At 52.3% G+C, this 15,708-nt stretch overlaps 1 protein-coding gene across 1 annotated transcript in view; it reads right to left on the bottom strand.

The window, feature by feature from the left end:
* The window catches only part of COL22A1 (collagen type XXII alpha 1 chain), a 200,348-nt gene that overhangs the window by 118,602 nt on the left and 66,038 nt on the right, over positions 1-15,708 (bottom strand). The window contains exons 17-21 of the mRNA XM_075550530.1: positions 14,379-14,423; positions 8,751-8,795; positions 8,545-8,574; positions 8,231-8,284; positions 3,940-3,993 (exon numbers count right to left, since the gene is read on the bottom strand). Of these exons, the coding sequence (XP_075406645.1) occupies positions 3,940-3,993; positions 8,231-8,284; positions 8,545-8,574; positions 8,751-8,795; positions 14,379-14,423 (228 nt within the window). The remainder of the gene's footprint in view (positions 1-3,939; positions 3,994-8,230; positions 8,285-8,544; positions 8,575-8,750; positions 8,796-14,378; positions 14,424-15,708) is intronic.

Raw genomic sequence — 15,708 nt, 5'->3', positions numbered from 1 at the left:
GAGGTGGCACTTTCTGAATGAGTCATTCTGTCTCCGGTTTTCCTGACTCAGCGCAGAGCAGCTGCTCAAAGCTGCTGTCAAGGCTGCACTGCCTCCCAGACAGTCTCTGCCCCATTCGTCCCTGCGTACAGCCCGCCAGGCAGCCGTGCCGGAGCCACAGACAGAATCAGGACTCCTCAGTGACTGTCTGAGGTCCCAACCAAAAGGCCCAGACCCACTGCCATTGAGTCAATCACCATTCACAGCTGGAACCCAAAGACTCATCCCACCACCATCCAGGCAATCCCGACTCACAGCCAGACCCAAGGCCCCGACCCACCGCCACCTCATGAGGTCAGCCTGCTGCACAAGACCCCTGGAGGGTATGAAACATCAGGGTGTCACTCTGAAGACGAAGGTGCACCTGACTCAAGCTCGGGCATCACATCCATTGCCTCATGTGCACATGAAAGCTGGACATTGAATAAGGAGGACTGAAGAAGAGCCAATGCATTTGAGGGGCGGGGCTGCAGGCGAACATGGAGAGTACCCTGGACCTGCTACCAGGATGAGCCCACTGTCTTGGAAGCAGTATGACCAGAGTGAGCCTTAGAGGTAAGGACGGCAAGAACTTTATCTCATATTCTTTAGACCAGGAGAGACCAGTCCCTGGAGAAGGATGTCATGCTTGGTAAAGTTGGAGGGGCAGCGAAAAAGAGGAAGAGCCTCAAGGAGATGGACAGACACAGTCAGTGGCTGAAGCCATGGGCTCAGTCATAGCAACAATCAGGAGAAAGCCACAAGCCCAGGTGTTATTGCAAGCTGTTGTGCACAGGGCCACTTTGGGTGGGCACCTAATTATACAATGACAACCATTGTCTTCAAGTCAATCCAGGCTCAGGGCAACCTGCATGCCTTGGAGAAGAACTGAACTCGTGAGGTTTTCAATGGCTGTGGTCTTTAAGGAAATCCATCCCAAGCCCTTCTTCCGTGGCACCAGAGGGGAGATTCAGTCTAACAACCTTTAGGTTAGCAGCTAAGTGTAATGCACTTTTGCCACCCAGGGACCTTCACTGAAGCATCAAGGGCCCCCCAAAGACATTGACCTCCATCTACTAGGGGATTCACCCCCCCCCACCCTGAGTTAATACTATCTTCACCCCACCAGGGAGCTCTTGGCTCTCTCTCCTGCCTTCTCTGCTAGATATGCGGCTTTTGGGGCCTGAGCCTGCTTTTTTGGGGGGTTCCCACTTGCTGGCATATGGGCTGGATCCAAACAGAGGCTCAGAAATGCCTTGCTCCTCCCAGCCCTGGCTCTGACTCACCAGACTTACTCACTGGAAGAGTGGGTAGCCTCTCACATCATTTCCCCGCTCTGCCCCACTGGGTAGCCAGGGCGGCTCCCTCTGCCTAACATGCTTGCCCCAGCCCTCAACCTGGCCAACCGGCTCACCTCCTTGGCCACATAAACCCCTTGGATGGTGAGTGGATTCAGACTCTCGGTGACCCCATGAGCCCTGGCCTTCCTAGGGGGGTTTCACAAGCTGCGGTAGGTACATCATCTGTTGTCAATTTGAGGCTGAAGAGTGAAGGGGTGGAGGTTAGCCTGTCAATCAGGTCGCAGCTTGATGACCTCACTTAGAGATGCCACAGAGATAAAATAGCTTGCTGGAGGTGGGTCACTTGCTCACTCCCTGTGAGACATTCCTGTGGATGATACACATGGAGCTATGCTGAGCCCTGGCCCAGGAGGAGCCACATGGAGATCTCTGCCAGAGCTGAGATGCTTCCACTGCCAGTGGATCCACAAGACTTTCCACCCACTGGCCTGTGATCTTCCTGCGTTTGGCAGCATTGCATGTGTATTGTGAATATGAAGAGGAATTTATAGACTGGTATCAGACCTATGGGTTAATATCAGATCTATGGTCCTGATCTGGTCTGGGCTGCAATGTTTTCTCAATATTCAATTGCTCTTGTATATAAAGCTCTTTCTATGAATTTGTTTCTCTAGTTTGCACATGAGGGTCTATGAATTTGTTTCTCTAGTCTACCCAGACTAACCCACAAGCAGATCACCAGGCCTTTACGCTGAGGTGTCTCTGGGTGGGCTCCAGCCACCAGCTATTTGGTTCGCTATACAGGCACTGGGGTATTACAAAACACAGGTCTCAAGGAGGCCTTCCGCCATCGCCGATTTAAAAGCTCAGTATACTATTTTTTTTGTCCCTAGCCTCCTGGATTATAAACGAGGACCAGGATCTTCGTTTGGCTCACTGAACTCTCCCACTCGTTGAGAACAGGGTCTGACATCTGTTAGAACGGTGGATTTCAACCTTCCTAATGCTGCCACCCTTTAATACAATTCCTCATGTTGTGGTGACCCTGCCAACCACAAATTATTCTCATTGCTACTTCATCACTGTCATTTTGCTACTGTTATGAATCAGGCGACCCCTGTGAAAGGGTCATTCAACACCCCACAAAGGGGTGGCAACCTACAGATTGAGAATCGCTGTGTTAGACACTTAATAACTATGTGTTGGATGGATAGATAGATGGAATGGGGGAAGGAAGGAGAAGGCGAGAGACTGGCCAGTCCATGAACCCACTCAGTTGACTAAACTACAAAGTCTCCAGTTCCAAAGATACCATAACAAGGCAGGCACCTCCACCTTCATCAAGTTCCAGGACCCGTTCTTCCCCATCCCCAGGACATCCCATGGCCCTGGCGCAGAAACACCAGAGGCAGTGAGCTCTCTACTCTGCAAGCCCCCCTCCCCCATCTAGGGCTGACCCTGCTGCCCAGCTGCCCATCGGTCTCAGTGAAAGATAGACCACATTCAAGAGCGAGAGTTGATGGAGAATCCATGTGGTTGATCCCAGGCGCCACGCTAGGACCAGGAGAAATGGAGTTGAGTCTTGAGACCTAGGCCAGTGTGCCATGGGGGCGCCCAGGAGGGCACCTAACCCAGGTGTTCTCCTACTTCCTTTCTTCAGATGCCTGGCAGGGGCCAGCAGCTGTGCTTATTAGTAAATCAAAACCCACCTGAGACACGTAAGGAAGGAGGCAGGTGATTAATTAAAGCAAGTTAACTACAGAGGATGCCATGAGACAGGGAGATGCTGGTGCCAGGTGCCTTGGGTCGGTTCCCACTCCTAGCAAACCCACCCTCACGATTTCCATGCGTGAGCCCACAGTCTCAGCCACTGTGTGAACCCATCATATGAGACTCTGCCACATTCCCACTGACCCTCTGCTTCACAAAGTATGCGTGAGGTCCTTTCTCCAGAGACTGGTCTCTCTGGATGACGTGCCCACAGTACTGGAGATAAAATCTTCCCATTTTTGCTTCTAAGGAGCATTTTGGCCCTTCCAACTGTACTTCTCCAAGAAAGATTTATTAATTCTTCTGACAGTCCAAGGCATGTTTAATATTTTTTGCCAACACCCGAATTCAAAGGCATCGATTCCTCTTCACTCTTCTTTATTTGTGGCCCCACGTTGGTACACTGAGGCACAATGAAAATATAGAAGTTTGGGGGAAGTTCCTAATAAGATGGTAGAAGTTCACAATCACAATCCCCATTCTCTCTTCCACTCAAGACTTAGTGCAAATCTGCCTCCTTTTAGAAGCCCTGGCTGGTGCCCAGGCTGGGCCAGTTGTCCCATCTCTGTTCGCCCTCTGCTGAGATCCTGATAAGCTAGGATGTAAGCATCTGAAAGGTGGACTCAAGGCAGACAGCTGACTCATCTTTGTTTGCCCAGCTCAAGACCAAGCTCCTAGAAAGCCATCCATCCATTTGATGAACTGAATCTGACGCTTCATCCTGATTCCACTCCGCACACCATCCCAAGCAGGTGAGGCTGGCACCACCTCCTCCATGGCAGGGTCAGCACTGGCAGCCAAGGTTGAGCAGGAGTGGAGGTTTTGGAAGAAGAGACAAGAGTTCACTTACTCGGACACCTTGCAGCCCCGGAGGTCCAGCCTTGCCTTCTGGGCCCATTAGACCCTGGGGAGGGGAAAGGACAGGGTGAGATTGAAAAGAGAGAGAGCGAGAGCACATTATGATATATGCAAAGTTCAACAGCACAGGTTGTGTCTCCAGCCCACTATCATGAATGGAGAGACACCAGCCTCTTTCAATGGGGAGACTGGACGGTATGGAGAAGATGGAATAGGACTCTTTTAGGTATTAGCTATAAACCTTTAAAACATCTACACCCACATCTAGTCTAACGGGTTACATCTAGCAACCCAGGTGTAAGCAAACCAAGCTTGCTGCTATTCAATCAATGCCAATGGCATAGAAACTCTTTAGGGCAGGTTAGAACAGCCCCTTTGATTTCTGAGACTGCAGTTCTTTATGGGAGTAGAAAGACCCATCTCTCTCTCATGGAACAGCAGGTGGTTTCAAACTGCTGACCTTGTGGTTAGCAGCCTACCATTATTTATATGTTATAGATGAACCCCAATGGCTTGTGTTTCCATCTGTAAGTCTAGGACTCCATCTCTCTTTTGCTTGTAGCTTCGGGACCCAGAAGAAGTGAGCCTGGAGGACGTGCCGCTGGACGCACAGTGACACAAAAGATCCGGTGGCAGTTGGGACACAGAAATGGAAGGGTCTGAGATCCGTTTCAATGAAGCAAAGTAGCACGGGTGCAGACAAGAGACTGTGCATTGTAGATCTAGCTCCTCCATCCCACCAGGCATCTGCTGCATGTCCTGATGCAGATCCCTGCATGTCATTGGGCCCCTGAGAGCTTATTGATGAAGTGGGGGAAACATCCCTACCTTTGGAGCATTTGTGAGGCCCCTTGAAAAACAGGCAGACAAGCCCTGGCTCACAGCAGCACTGTGACTTAGAGCCAGATGCTGGCACCTGGAACAGGCCTGGGGCAGGGATGCCCAGCTGAAACGCTTAGCTCTTGCTCAGCCTCACCAACTGTTTGGATGAACTGTGGCCAGAAACGACCTCTCTGCTCTTCCGTTTCCTCACCTATCAATCAAATGTAAGCATCACCTTAGTGGCTAGTATTCCAAAAATTTGTGTCATCACTGTCTGGACTTAGAACCAAGGGGCCCTGGTAGCACCATGGATAAGGATTTACCAGCCAACTGGAAGGTCGTAAGTTTGAACTCACTAACCACTCCACAGGAGAAGACCTGGCCATCTGCCCCCATCAAGGCGAGCCCTCTAGGGCAGTTGTGCTCTGTCACCAAGGGTCACTGTGAGTTTAAATATACTCAACAGCAATGGGCTTGTGTTTGTTCCTGTGTTTGATCTGCAATGACCAGCGCTGGGCTGCCCAGCCGTCCTGCACAGAAAGACGACGCAGGTCCGCCCTCTGTAACGAGGACAGCTTGGGAGCGCTGTGGGGTGGCTGGAGTCTGTCCCACAGGAGCCGCATGAGTTGGATCTGGCTCATCTGCACGCAGCAGCAATGCTGAGAAGCCAGCTCTTTCCTCTTCGAGCTACGGCCATTACCTACTGCCGTCTGTTGAGCCCCACTCTTGGTGGCCCCATGGGCCGCAGAGCAGAGTCACACGCATTCGGCTTTCATGGCTGGGACCCTTAGGGAGCTGATCATCTGATTTTCTTTTTGAGGAGCTCCTGGGGGGTCTTTAAACCGCCAACCTTTCATTTAGTATCTGAGCACAAAGCAGGACCCCTTTCTCGCCATAAACCAAACCCACTGCCATGGTCCGTCCCCCTCACAGCAGCCCTCTCCAGAGTTCCTGAGGCTGTCCAGCTTTCTGGGGGTGGAAAGCTTCCATGATAGCCTCATTCTTGCTCTGGTGGAATGATTATTGGGGTTGAACCACCAACCTTGTGGTTAGTAGTTCAACGACACCTAACACACTGCGCCACCTGTAAATGAATGGGTGAATAAACTGACTTCAGTCACTCAAGGCATGGGTCCCCTGCTCCCTGCGAGGGGAGCTCGGCAGAGCTCAAGACCCTTGAGCAAAGGCAGAGCTTGTAGGAGTGAGTGTTCACCAAGCCTCAGGAGATGCTCATAGCTGGTTCCCGGGGCCCATCTTTATCTCCCCAAGGAGACATCCTGAAGGGGCCAGTGTCCCTGTCTTCTGGGGAAAGGAAGCAAGAGCAGGACAGGCAGCATTTGGATGCAAAGTGGGACATGGGGTTTCCGCTCCCAGAGTGGGGTGCTGCGCCTCTCGCTGGGCTTGCTGGACACAAACTGGAAATTTCCATTCTCATCAGCAGTCACGGGACCAGCATCTCAATGCGATTGTTCACTCTAATGCATATTCAGGAAGCGAGTGCGCAGGGAAAGGGCTGGGCTAGAAGCTGCCAGGAGTTCACAAGAGATGACCATTCATATTAGACTGGCCTCCCTCGGGCTTCAGAGCCCTGCTTCCTACATCCGACCTTGCGGCAAGTTCAAGTTCAGGCAGGAGATGCTCACAGATGCCCAGGGTTCAGAGCAGGCAGCTAGGCCCCGTGCTCATGGATGGATGGGGTTCGGTTCATTCCAGCACGGTGTGCCCGGCAGCTTCAGAATCCTTCCCCACCCGGGGTGTTTTACAGGCTGGAATCTTGACAAGAGAGCATGGCCAGGCCTTTTTCCCTCAGAGGTCCTGGGTCACTTGCAACAGGCAACTTTCTGGCTCGAGGCCGAGTGCTGAACTGGGGTTCCTCCGGTAAAGCAGGAGGTGACGCATGCTAAATGTTCACGCCCTCCCTCCTCCCACCAGCCCCCACATGTCATGATGCCTGCATGTGAGGGCCTGCCGTTCATTCTGAGCCCAGGTCCCAGGAAAGGACTCGGGGACTGGCCTCATGATAGGGTGGGAAGGGCCACTTCGGGTTCCTCTTCCTTAGTGGGAGCCCAGAGGGACCGCCTTTTCCTTCACACGCTTCAGGGGAAGTGTGGCTGCCCTGTGGTCTTGTGAAGAAGAAGAGCCCTCCAGGGGGGACCTGCTTGTCTTGATGTGGAATTGTCCTGACCATGCTATGATTCCCACCATTGTAGTCCCCTCCCGGCCTAAAGGGAACGGTCGCTTTCATCCTATTGAGGTCCGGGCTTGGATGGCTTCATGGGAACCTGATGGGCAGGTCTTCAAAAATCAGAGCTGGATTGTTTCTTTCAACGGAATAGCACGCCTGCTGAGTCAGTAGTCTCTCTGAGAAGGGAGCGGGTGGAAGCACAGCCTCTTGTGGAGGTATCCTCGGAGGTCTCCGGTGGGTCCCCATTCACACCTGAATTCACTCGGAGCCCCAAATGGCCCTGGGATCCCTTTGGGTGGCCCCTTCCCAAACAGGCATTGGTTGTTGCAGTCTGGCCTGTTCCACCCCCTCCTGGCCTCATGTGACACGACAGAGCAGAGCTGCCCTACTGGTGCTCCTGCCTGTAGTCTTCTTGATGTGGGCAGAGTGCCAGGTAGAACCCCTGTGTGGCCCTGAGCTATGAACTTCTGGGTTAGCTTTGGCAAGCTTAGCCGGCAGGCCTCACCCCTGGTCTGAGAGTGTTTGCCCAGGTGGCATTCCAGCTCCACGTTGGCTGACTCTCAGCCAGGGATTCACCTGGGGAGGCTGGTTCTTCTGTGAAGAGGGTGCTGGGGGAAGACACTGCCCTCCAGTGCTCAGTAGTGGGAACAACCATGCTTCAGACCTAGCGCGGCTCAGGGCCATTGTGGTCTGAACTCTATCCCCGCCCGGAATGGTCAAGTCCTGACCTGGGAACTGGGAAACAGGACCCTGTTCGGGGGACGTGACCAGTGAAGCAGACACAGGTCAGACTGTAGCAAGGTGGGCTCTGTCTCACTCCATGAGCAAGCAGAGGCGCCGGAACTTGCAGAGGGTCACATGAAGATGCAGAAATACACCACGGAATACCAAGAAATGCCTGGGCCACCAGAAGTCAGGAAAGACCAGGCAGGACCATTCCCTGGAGTGGACAGAGAGAGGCTAGCCCTGCTGGCAAGATGCCTACAGTTTAAACTCCTGGCCTCCAGAAAGCTCCCCTCCCAGGAGAGAGATGGGCAGTCTGCTTCCATAAAGAGCCACCACCTGGATTGCAAGCCTGTAGGGTTGCTAGAGTCGGTATGGATGGCAGTGGTGTCTGGTTATTCGGAGGCTGGTTAACCTCAGAATAAAACTTTGGGACAGTAAGGGGTTTCTTTCAAGCTACCCCTTTTGTGACATTCAGTTGCACCCCCTACCCCCCAACCCCCCCGCCCCAAGACATGACTAAAAGCCCCTGACCTGGGCAGGGATAACTCACCGGTTCTCCTGGCTGCCCAGGTGGGCCCTGGTAACCTCGGGGTCCTGGAGCTCCCTGGAACACGAGGCAAAGGTAGGTCAGTCATGGCCTCCCCTTCTGCACAATGGGACCACCAAGGGAAAGGACCCAACCCCGAGCTGTCCTCCTGAGTCCCCAGGATGGCCCAGCCATACCACATACACATGTTTAGGTCCTGACACATCTGAGAAATACCATCTGACCTCAGCATGCAGGTCGAGCCCCAGGACTACGGCCTTTCTATACCTGCTACCAGCCCAAAGCCATCAGTGGGATGGGTCCCACAGCCCCCTTACCTGCTCCCCCTTCAGACCCTCTCTCTGCACCTGAGAGACAAAGCAAGCATTAGTGCAAAGCAATTTCTACCCCCTGATCCTCCTCCGCCAGCAACTCTGAAGGTGTTGGCATGGCATCTCCGATTTTCTGCCAAAGCCTTGGATGGACAGATGCTCCCCAGATCCTGATTCCATCCGTGGATGACAGAAATCACTGTCAGACTTACCACAGAGCCTGGTGTGCCAGGGGGCCCTGGTGATCCCACGTCCCCCTGTGTAGAAAGAAGAAATATTTCAACAGATGTGGTCCTTGCCACCTTCTGCTATTCACTACCCTTTAGGATGGCAAGCAGCCTTCAAGGCCCTTAGCTTTTCTTGTGAGTTCACGAGACCACTCCCACGTTGCTACTCCACTACCTGAAACATCACGATAATGATCTGAGCCACTTCTTACCACCTTCTCAAATGCTCGGTGTCTGACAGGTGTGGGCACGAAGGCTGCCGGCTTCCAGGGGGAAGGAGCCCAGTTTTCTCTGGTGAGGATGTCCAGCTGAGGTCTGGCTAAGGATCCATCAATACCTCCTGGCATTTCACAATCACTCTTGGCTTTGGAGCATGCCCTCGTCCATGCCCCAGTGAGTGTCTGCTTGTGCTGGGCACAGAGTTAGCCACAGGGGCTGGGCCAGTGAGTGGAGCTTAGGGCATCTCCATCCCTGGGCCATGCTCAAAACAGGGTCAGAGTCAAATCCCTAGACAATCTGCTCCGATGAGCTCGATCTGCTTTTCAGCTTTTCCATGTGAACCACGGGGAGGTTTCTGGACAGACCAGTTTTCCCTTCAACCATCGGTACCTATGTTGTTTCATCTCAGAGGCAGCTATCCCTCTTCCTACTTAGTCCGTGTCTTTCCCATTGCCTTTCCTTCTTCTGGCTCAACCCTCCCTGCCTTCTGGATTCTCTCCTTGGGCAAACGCTGCCCTTTGGATCACAAACTGTACATGGATTTAAGGAGGAACTCATCTCTCATATGACTGTTCACCGTATAGACCTGCCTTTTGCTTGGCGGAGAATGGAGCCAATGGGGTGAGTTCAGCTCCAGGTCTAAGGGGTGACTCGGGGCAGGTCTCTTGGGGGTTGATGCTCAGTCAATCGACACAGAAGGCTGTGCTAGTGCCTTCACCTCCTTTGACACCAGGTCATCTGGGCCAAAGTGGCTGTAGATGGACCAGGTTCCCAGTGTGAGCCACACAAGCTAATTTACAGAGCACCAAGCACACCCACCTGGCACTAGGCTGGACTGTGTATCAATGTAGCTAACTCCTCAATGTAGCTAACTCCTCAATGTAGCTAACTCAGGAATATTTGGGGGGCCCAACCTGTGCCTTTCTCCTTTTGTGTACCCTAGGCCAATCGCATTTGCTTTTTGATTATTTCGTAAGTATTGTAAAATGATTATTATTATACCACAAAAAGGATTTTCAATCAGAGTCATTTAATCAATGAATCACAACAAGAGTTTGCCTAGGTCATCCTACCCAATACGAGATAAGATATTCCGAGCGAGTCAGACCATTAGTGAGAAAAACGGAAGATTCTGGCATTCGTTCCTATGATGCCGTGTATAGATGTTGCTGGGTGCTGACTAGACCGACCCTGTATGCAACCAAACATCATCAACCCGCTCCTATGCCCACCTCACAAATGTTGCCTGAGCCCATTGTAGCCTCTTTGTCGGTCCAGCTCAGTGAGGGCCTTCCTCTTCTTGGCTCACCTTCTACTGTACTACGCATGCACTCCTTCTCTGGGGCCTGCTTCTCCATGGACATGTCTAAAGTATGTGACCATAAGTCCCACCAGGTTCACTTCTCTGGACCATCCTGGTTGCACATCTTCTAAGATAGGAATTTCAATGTCCTGGCAGCCAATGGCATGTTCATTATTCATCACCAACCCCTGAAGCCGAAACTTCCGTCTCCCCCTGCTTTCCCTATTCAGTTTCCCGTGTCCGCATGTTTGGAGCGGGGAGGGGGTGATTGGAAACACTCTGGTGTGTGTATGACTGCAGACACTGTGGGTCTTCTACCATCCGGAACTTTTCCTGTGATATTATCGTTCCCAATTTAGACAGAAGGAACCTGAGATGCAGAGATGCCTAGTTCAGGGTTAAATAAAACAAGCTAGATAATAATACAACTGGCAGTCTCCACTTGAACCAATTTACTTATACTGATAATACATTTAGGCAATGATCTACTTCAATTATGGTAGCTAGACACCATGACTGTCCCCAAGGTGGGTTGAGTTGTGTTACTCCAAAGTGTTTGTTCTAGTTTAACCGTGGGAACCAGGGAATCCTTACAATAGAGAGCTTATCTAGACAAACATTCTTAGAGGTATGCTGAAGTGAAGAGGAGGTTGTGCAGGAGTAGGGTAGGCCCCAGTCTGCTGGTGGTTGCCTGGGTAAGAAGAGTGAAATGTGGACATGGAGACACAGCTAAGAAGGGAAACTGGATAGAAACTGGAGTGATGTGGCTACAAGTCAAGGCTATCAAGGATGGCTAGAAACCATCAGAATCTGCAAAGAGAGGAAAACAGAAGATTCACTGGAGGTTTCAGAGGTAGCACGATGTGGCCCACACCTTGATTTCCGATGTCCAGCTAGCTTCCAAAGAAATCCGCATGGTGCAGTAGTTAAGCATTGGACTGATAGCAGAGAGGCTGGTGGTTTGAAGCCACCAGCAGATCCTTGGCCCAACGCTGGTGGACAAACAGATAAGCCAAAGCGTTAGACTTTGGCTTATTGCTGAATCCACTGTGGGGTCTTACACAAGACACCCCATCTTCCTGGGCTTCTGCTCTCTTATCTTCAAAGGAGGATGTTTAAAAGGATCCGCTCTATAGTCCAATGACCTTCTCCGATTGGGTAACATCAGAGAATTATCTTGATAATGTTCTCTGGGAACCAGCTGAGAGGTACGTACAAACCACTGAGCACCGCCAGTTTCAGAATGATCCCTGAGGATGCCCCAGGACCCTGCCCTTCAACCTCGGCTTGCAGTAAGAAAAACATGTGTCCCAACCTGCCTGCAGGACAGAAAGTGATGTATCCACGAAAGTTTGAAATCCAAAAGGAGCACGCACAAGCATTCGCGCGAGAAGAAGCAGCACCGGGGTGGGAGCTCAAATCCAGAATCATCCCTCTGAAGGACTTGCAATGGGTGGCTTATTTAGCAAGCCCTTGGCCAAAGCTGGGCAAGGCTGCAAGAAAAGCCCAGCACCAGCCCGGACACTCCCGTGCTTCTCCAATTGTGCGAGCGACTTAGGATGGCAGCAAAGCAAGTCTCAACTCTAAAGATATTTAGAAGGGGAGAGAATGAACTCAGCCAGAGCTGCAGCCGAGTGAGAATCTGGACAGCAGGAGCGAGCGGCCACCTGTCCCCATTCCTGAGCCAAGACCTGCCAACTCAGAGGCTACTTGTTTATTTATAACGTGGACCTGTCAGCCTTTTCCTTCGGTCTGAGCACAAGCTGGGCACAGCCTGAGTCTGTGACTTCCTCCTGAACTCTGCAAGGGCAGGCGGCTCATGCATCTGCACGTAACTGGAGCCATCCTGCCCTCTCCCACCTCCCATCCCCAGCCCTGTGTCCTCACCCGCTGTCTCCTAAGGGTCTCTCCAGGAGGCTGGCCCCAAACCACTCTCAGGGACTGCAACTTAGCCACCTTCACTCAGGCCCAGAACACATCCTGCCTCCTTCCCACCTCTGCCTCCTCAGCTGACCGCTCAGACCTCCCACTTGTACATCTCCATGTTGTTGTTGCCGTCACATTGGTTCTGACTGAGGGGCCGTGTGTACAAGACAACACAATACTGCCCGGTCCTACACCGTCCCCACAAGCATCACCATGTTTGACACACTGTTGCAGCCACCGGGTCCGGCCACCTCACTCGGGGCTTCCTCGTTTCTGCGGACTCTGTTTTACCAAGCATGCTGCCCATCTCCACGGACTTGTGGCAACTTAAAAAAAAAATTCCTTTTACAGTGATTTCAGTTGTGAACAGATATCCTAGCAATATGTTTCTCCAGCTCAGCCTTGTTGGGAAAAAAAAATCTAGAGTTGATGACCAGGATAAGACACACCTTTTCTTCACCAAAGAGCGAGAAAATGTTCAGGATTAATAACTACATCTGTATAGTTATTTCTCAGGACTAAGATATATTAATATAAACACACAAAATCATATCTCTATAATATGACATGAAGGAGGGAAAGGAAGAAAAGATGTTGCTAAGGTTTTACTTTGTACTCATTCACAGCCTCTTTCATCCCCAACCGCACTGAAAGGGGCGGAAGGTTTTGGAAAGTCCTGCGTGTCCTCTAAATGTCCTTCCGCGTGTCCCTGCTGCCCTTGGGTTTTCACTCGGAAAAGCAGAAACAATAGAAATGCACAGAGGACTGGAAGGGTCATGAGGTGAGCTCCTGACACCCGGTCATAATCTTGGCATTGAGGTCTGATTCCATGAAACTCTCGGGGTTCAGCGCTCTCCTGCACCTCCTGAAGGGGGGGGTTGTGTGTGTGTGTGTGTGTGTGTGTGTGTGTGTGTGTGTGTGTAACACCCAAACCCTGCCAACTCAACCACTTCTGCACACACCATCCGGTGGTGCTGATCCCATCCTCCCAGATCACTTTGCTGGTCCAAATCACCCCACCACCTGTCCCGCAGACTCTGTGCCTCTGCGTCTGCTTGTCCTTCGCCTCAGCCTCCTACCCCTGTAACCAGGAATCAGCTTTGCTTTGCACGTATTTGCTGGTTTCATCTCAAGGTGTCCTTCTGAGGTGTATTCCGCTCGGTCTGAAGGGTTCCAGGTGCACCACTGACGGCTGAATCATGGCTCCGTAAGTGGATGGCCCACGTTTGGGTTTACCCATCCCACGTGGGTTGGCATTTCACTCACCCTACGCTTGGCTATTGTGAAAACATGCATGGGCTGTACTTCCTACCTGCCAGCTCAGCCTGCCTTCTTATCCCCCCACCCAGACAAGTGGGAGTTTTTAAGTTGGAATTTATCCTAAAGAGGCAATCAGAGACCCCACTCAGAGGTATCTATGCAGCGTGTTTACTTTCTTCTTACGAAACATAGCAAATGATTGAACGTAACAACATGCTCCTCTGTCGGAGAAGAGCCCTGTGATGCTTCTCAGGCCCTTGTCGTTGGCTTTGCACCCTCAGTCAGTGGCATAACCGGGGATCCTTGTGCTGTGTACCCCAGTATGAATTAAGGTGAGAACAATTCTGGGTTGCTTATTTCTGAGTACTCTACTGACATATCTAAAAGTATGTCAATCACAGCCATGCTATTTTCCCAATTTCTTCCCTGAGGAGGAATGTATTCATTTAAATCCACTTGGTGGATTTCAACTTACTAGACCCCTGAACTGATTCCTCCCAATGCCGGGTTAGGTCCCTGGGTCCCTGCAACGAGCCACTGGGCCTACCGGCTCTCCAGGTGCTAGCTGGCTCCATCTCCCCTGGGGCAGCCTTATGCTCTGGTTCCTTCCCACTGCCTCCTATTTGGACAGAGGTCATGCCCACCTCTGCCTGGTGTCTTCCCTATGGAATCTAGGCAGGGCCATCTGAATGACCTACTATTCTTTGGGTGAGATTGCTTGGATTTCTCTTGAGCCCACCCTCTCCTAAAGGCAGTGGATTAAGCTCAGCTCCCTACCCTTGGCCTGCGCCTTGTTCCCAGGACTCCAGCCCAGCCCCTCTTCCTGAGCCCTGGTTTGTCCGGGAGGATGGTCCAGGACCTACCTTTCCTGAGCCCAGAGCCACCTATCACCCCGATTGCCTTACCTTCTCTCCTTGGGGTCCTGCCGCACCAGGAGGACCAGCTCTGCCCTGGAAGAAAGGAAGCCGGGGGGGGGGGGGTGATTAGGACCGGGGAGTGGAGAAGAACACGGGGAAGGGGTAGATAGCAGTCTGGCTAGACTTCCCCAGAAGGCTCGGGTCTCCTGGGTCAGGTTTCCCGGATGGCGCTTATGGTCATTCAGTTCTTCGTCACACGGACCAAGCTTCACCTCTGCATCCCCTCCCCCTGGAAGTCCCATGGGCGCGTCTGGGTGGGACAGCATGGGAGAGCACCCAGGACCTTGTCCTCAGGCCTCAAGGGGCACGTCACAGAGCCTCTGGACATAGCCTCGCTCTGCCTGGACCCGGCGCAGGTCTAAGGCAAAGTCTGATGGACTACGTGGAAATTCTTAGAGGAGAGGCTAAATCTCTGAGCTGCAGGGAAAGCAGAGCTCCCCAAGACTTGGCCCAGGGGTGCTACAGATATCTCCTCCTCCTCTCCACAAGTGTCCCACAGAAACCCCGACCCACCTTGACCAGGACAACTGCCAAGCACTGGGATCCCCTACAGAACTAGAAGGGAGGAGGCCCCAGGGCCACACCACACTGGGAGACCCAGTGTGAGTCCCCGTGTGGAGACAAGGAAGGATCTGTTTGAAGTGGGCAAGCTAGGTCCATTCCCCCACGGTAAAGTGATAGGCGGCGGTGGTGGAGGTGAACTTATCCTAAAGAGGTAACCGAACATTCGCTCAGCGATATGGACACAGATCGCTCACTTCTCTTTCAGTAGAAATGGCAAAGAACGGACCCGACTCAGGGCAGGGAGTTCTGAGCTGAGAATCGGACTGGACCGGGTCCACCCGCCCTGATGCTTCTCAGTCACTGGCCTGTGGCCTTCACACTGTCAGTGTTTTCTCTACGGGCCATTCATGGAGCTTTGCTACACTTTCCCTTCCTTAAAACTTCCCGTTGTGATTTGGGTTAAAGTTTACTGGGTCGATTAGGTCTCCAGTCACCTATTCCATTCATTGCAAGCCCCACAGGGTAACGGCACACATCCCACTTCCACCCTGAGTCTCTAGTCTCCATCCCTCCACCATGCCTGTGCCTTCCTGCCTTCTGAACTGTATCCCGGGGCAATTCTGACTTTCTAGCTCACACAGAAATAGAAAGTCCGGCTGTTCTAAGGAGCACTCACCCATCTGCAGTGAGTGTGCCTCTGAGAGGCCTGTGGCTGGGCTGAAGGTTGAGCCGTGGGGTGAGGTCAGGCGAGGCCTGAGGAATGCCCAAGGACTGACTGTGGCCTCATGGGTCCACCAGGGTCTCTCGCTTGGTG

Source organism: Tenrec ecaudatus, chromosome 5 (assembly GCF_050624435.1).
Source record: "Tenrec ecaudatus isolate mTenEca1 chromosome 5, mTenEca1.hap1, whole genome shotgun sequence".
In the NCBI taxonomy this organism is placed as follows: Eukaryota; Metazoa; Chordata; class Mammalia; order Afrosoricida; family Tenrecidae; genus Tenrec; species Tenrec ecaudatus.
Note: the sequence above shows the minus strand (reverse complement) of the source record. Positions and strands in the feature narration are given on the sequence as shown.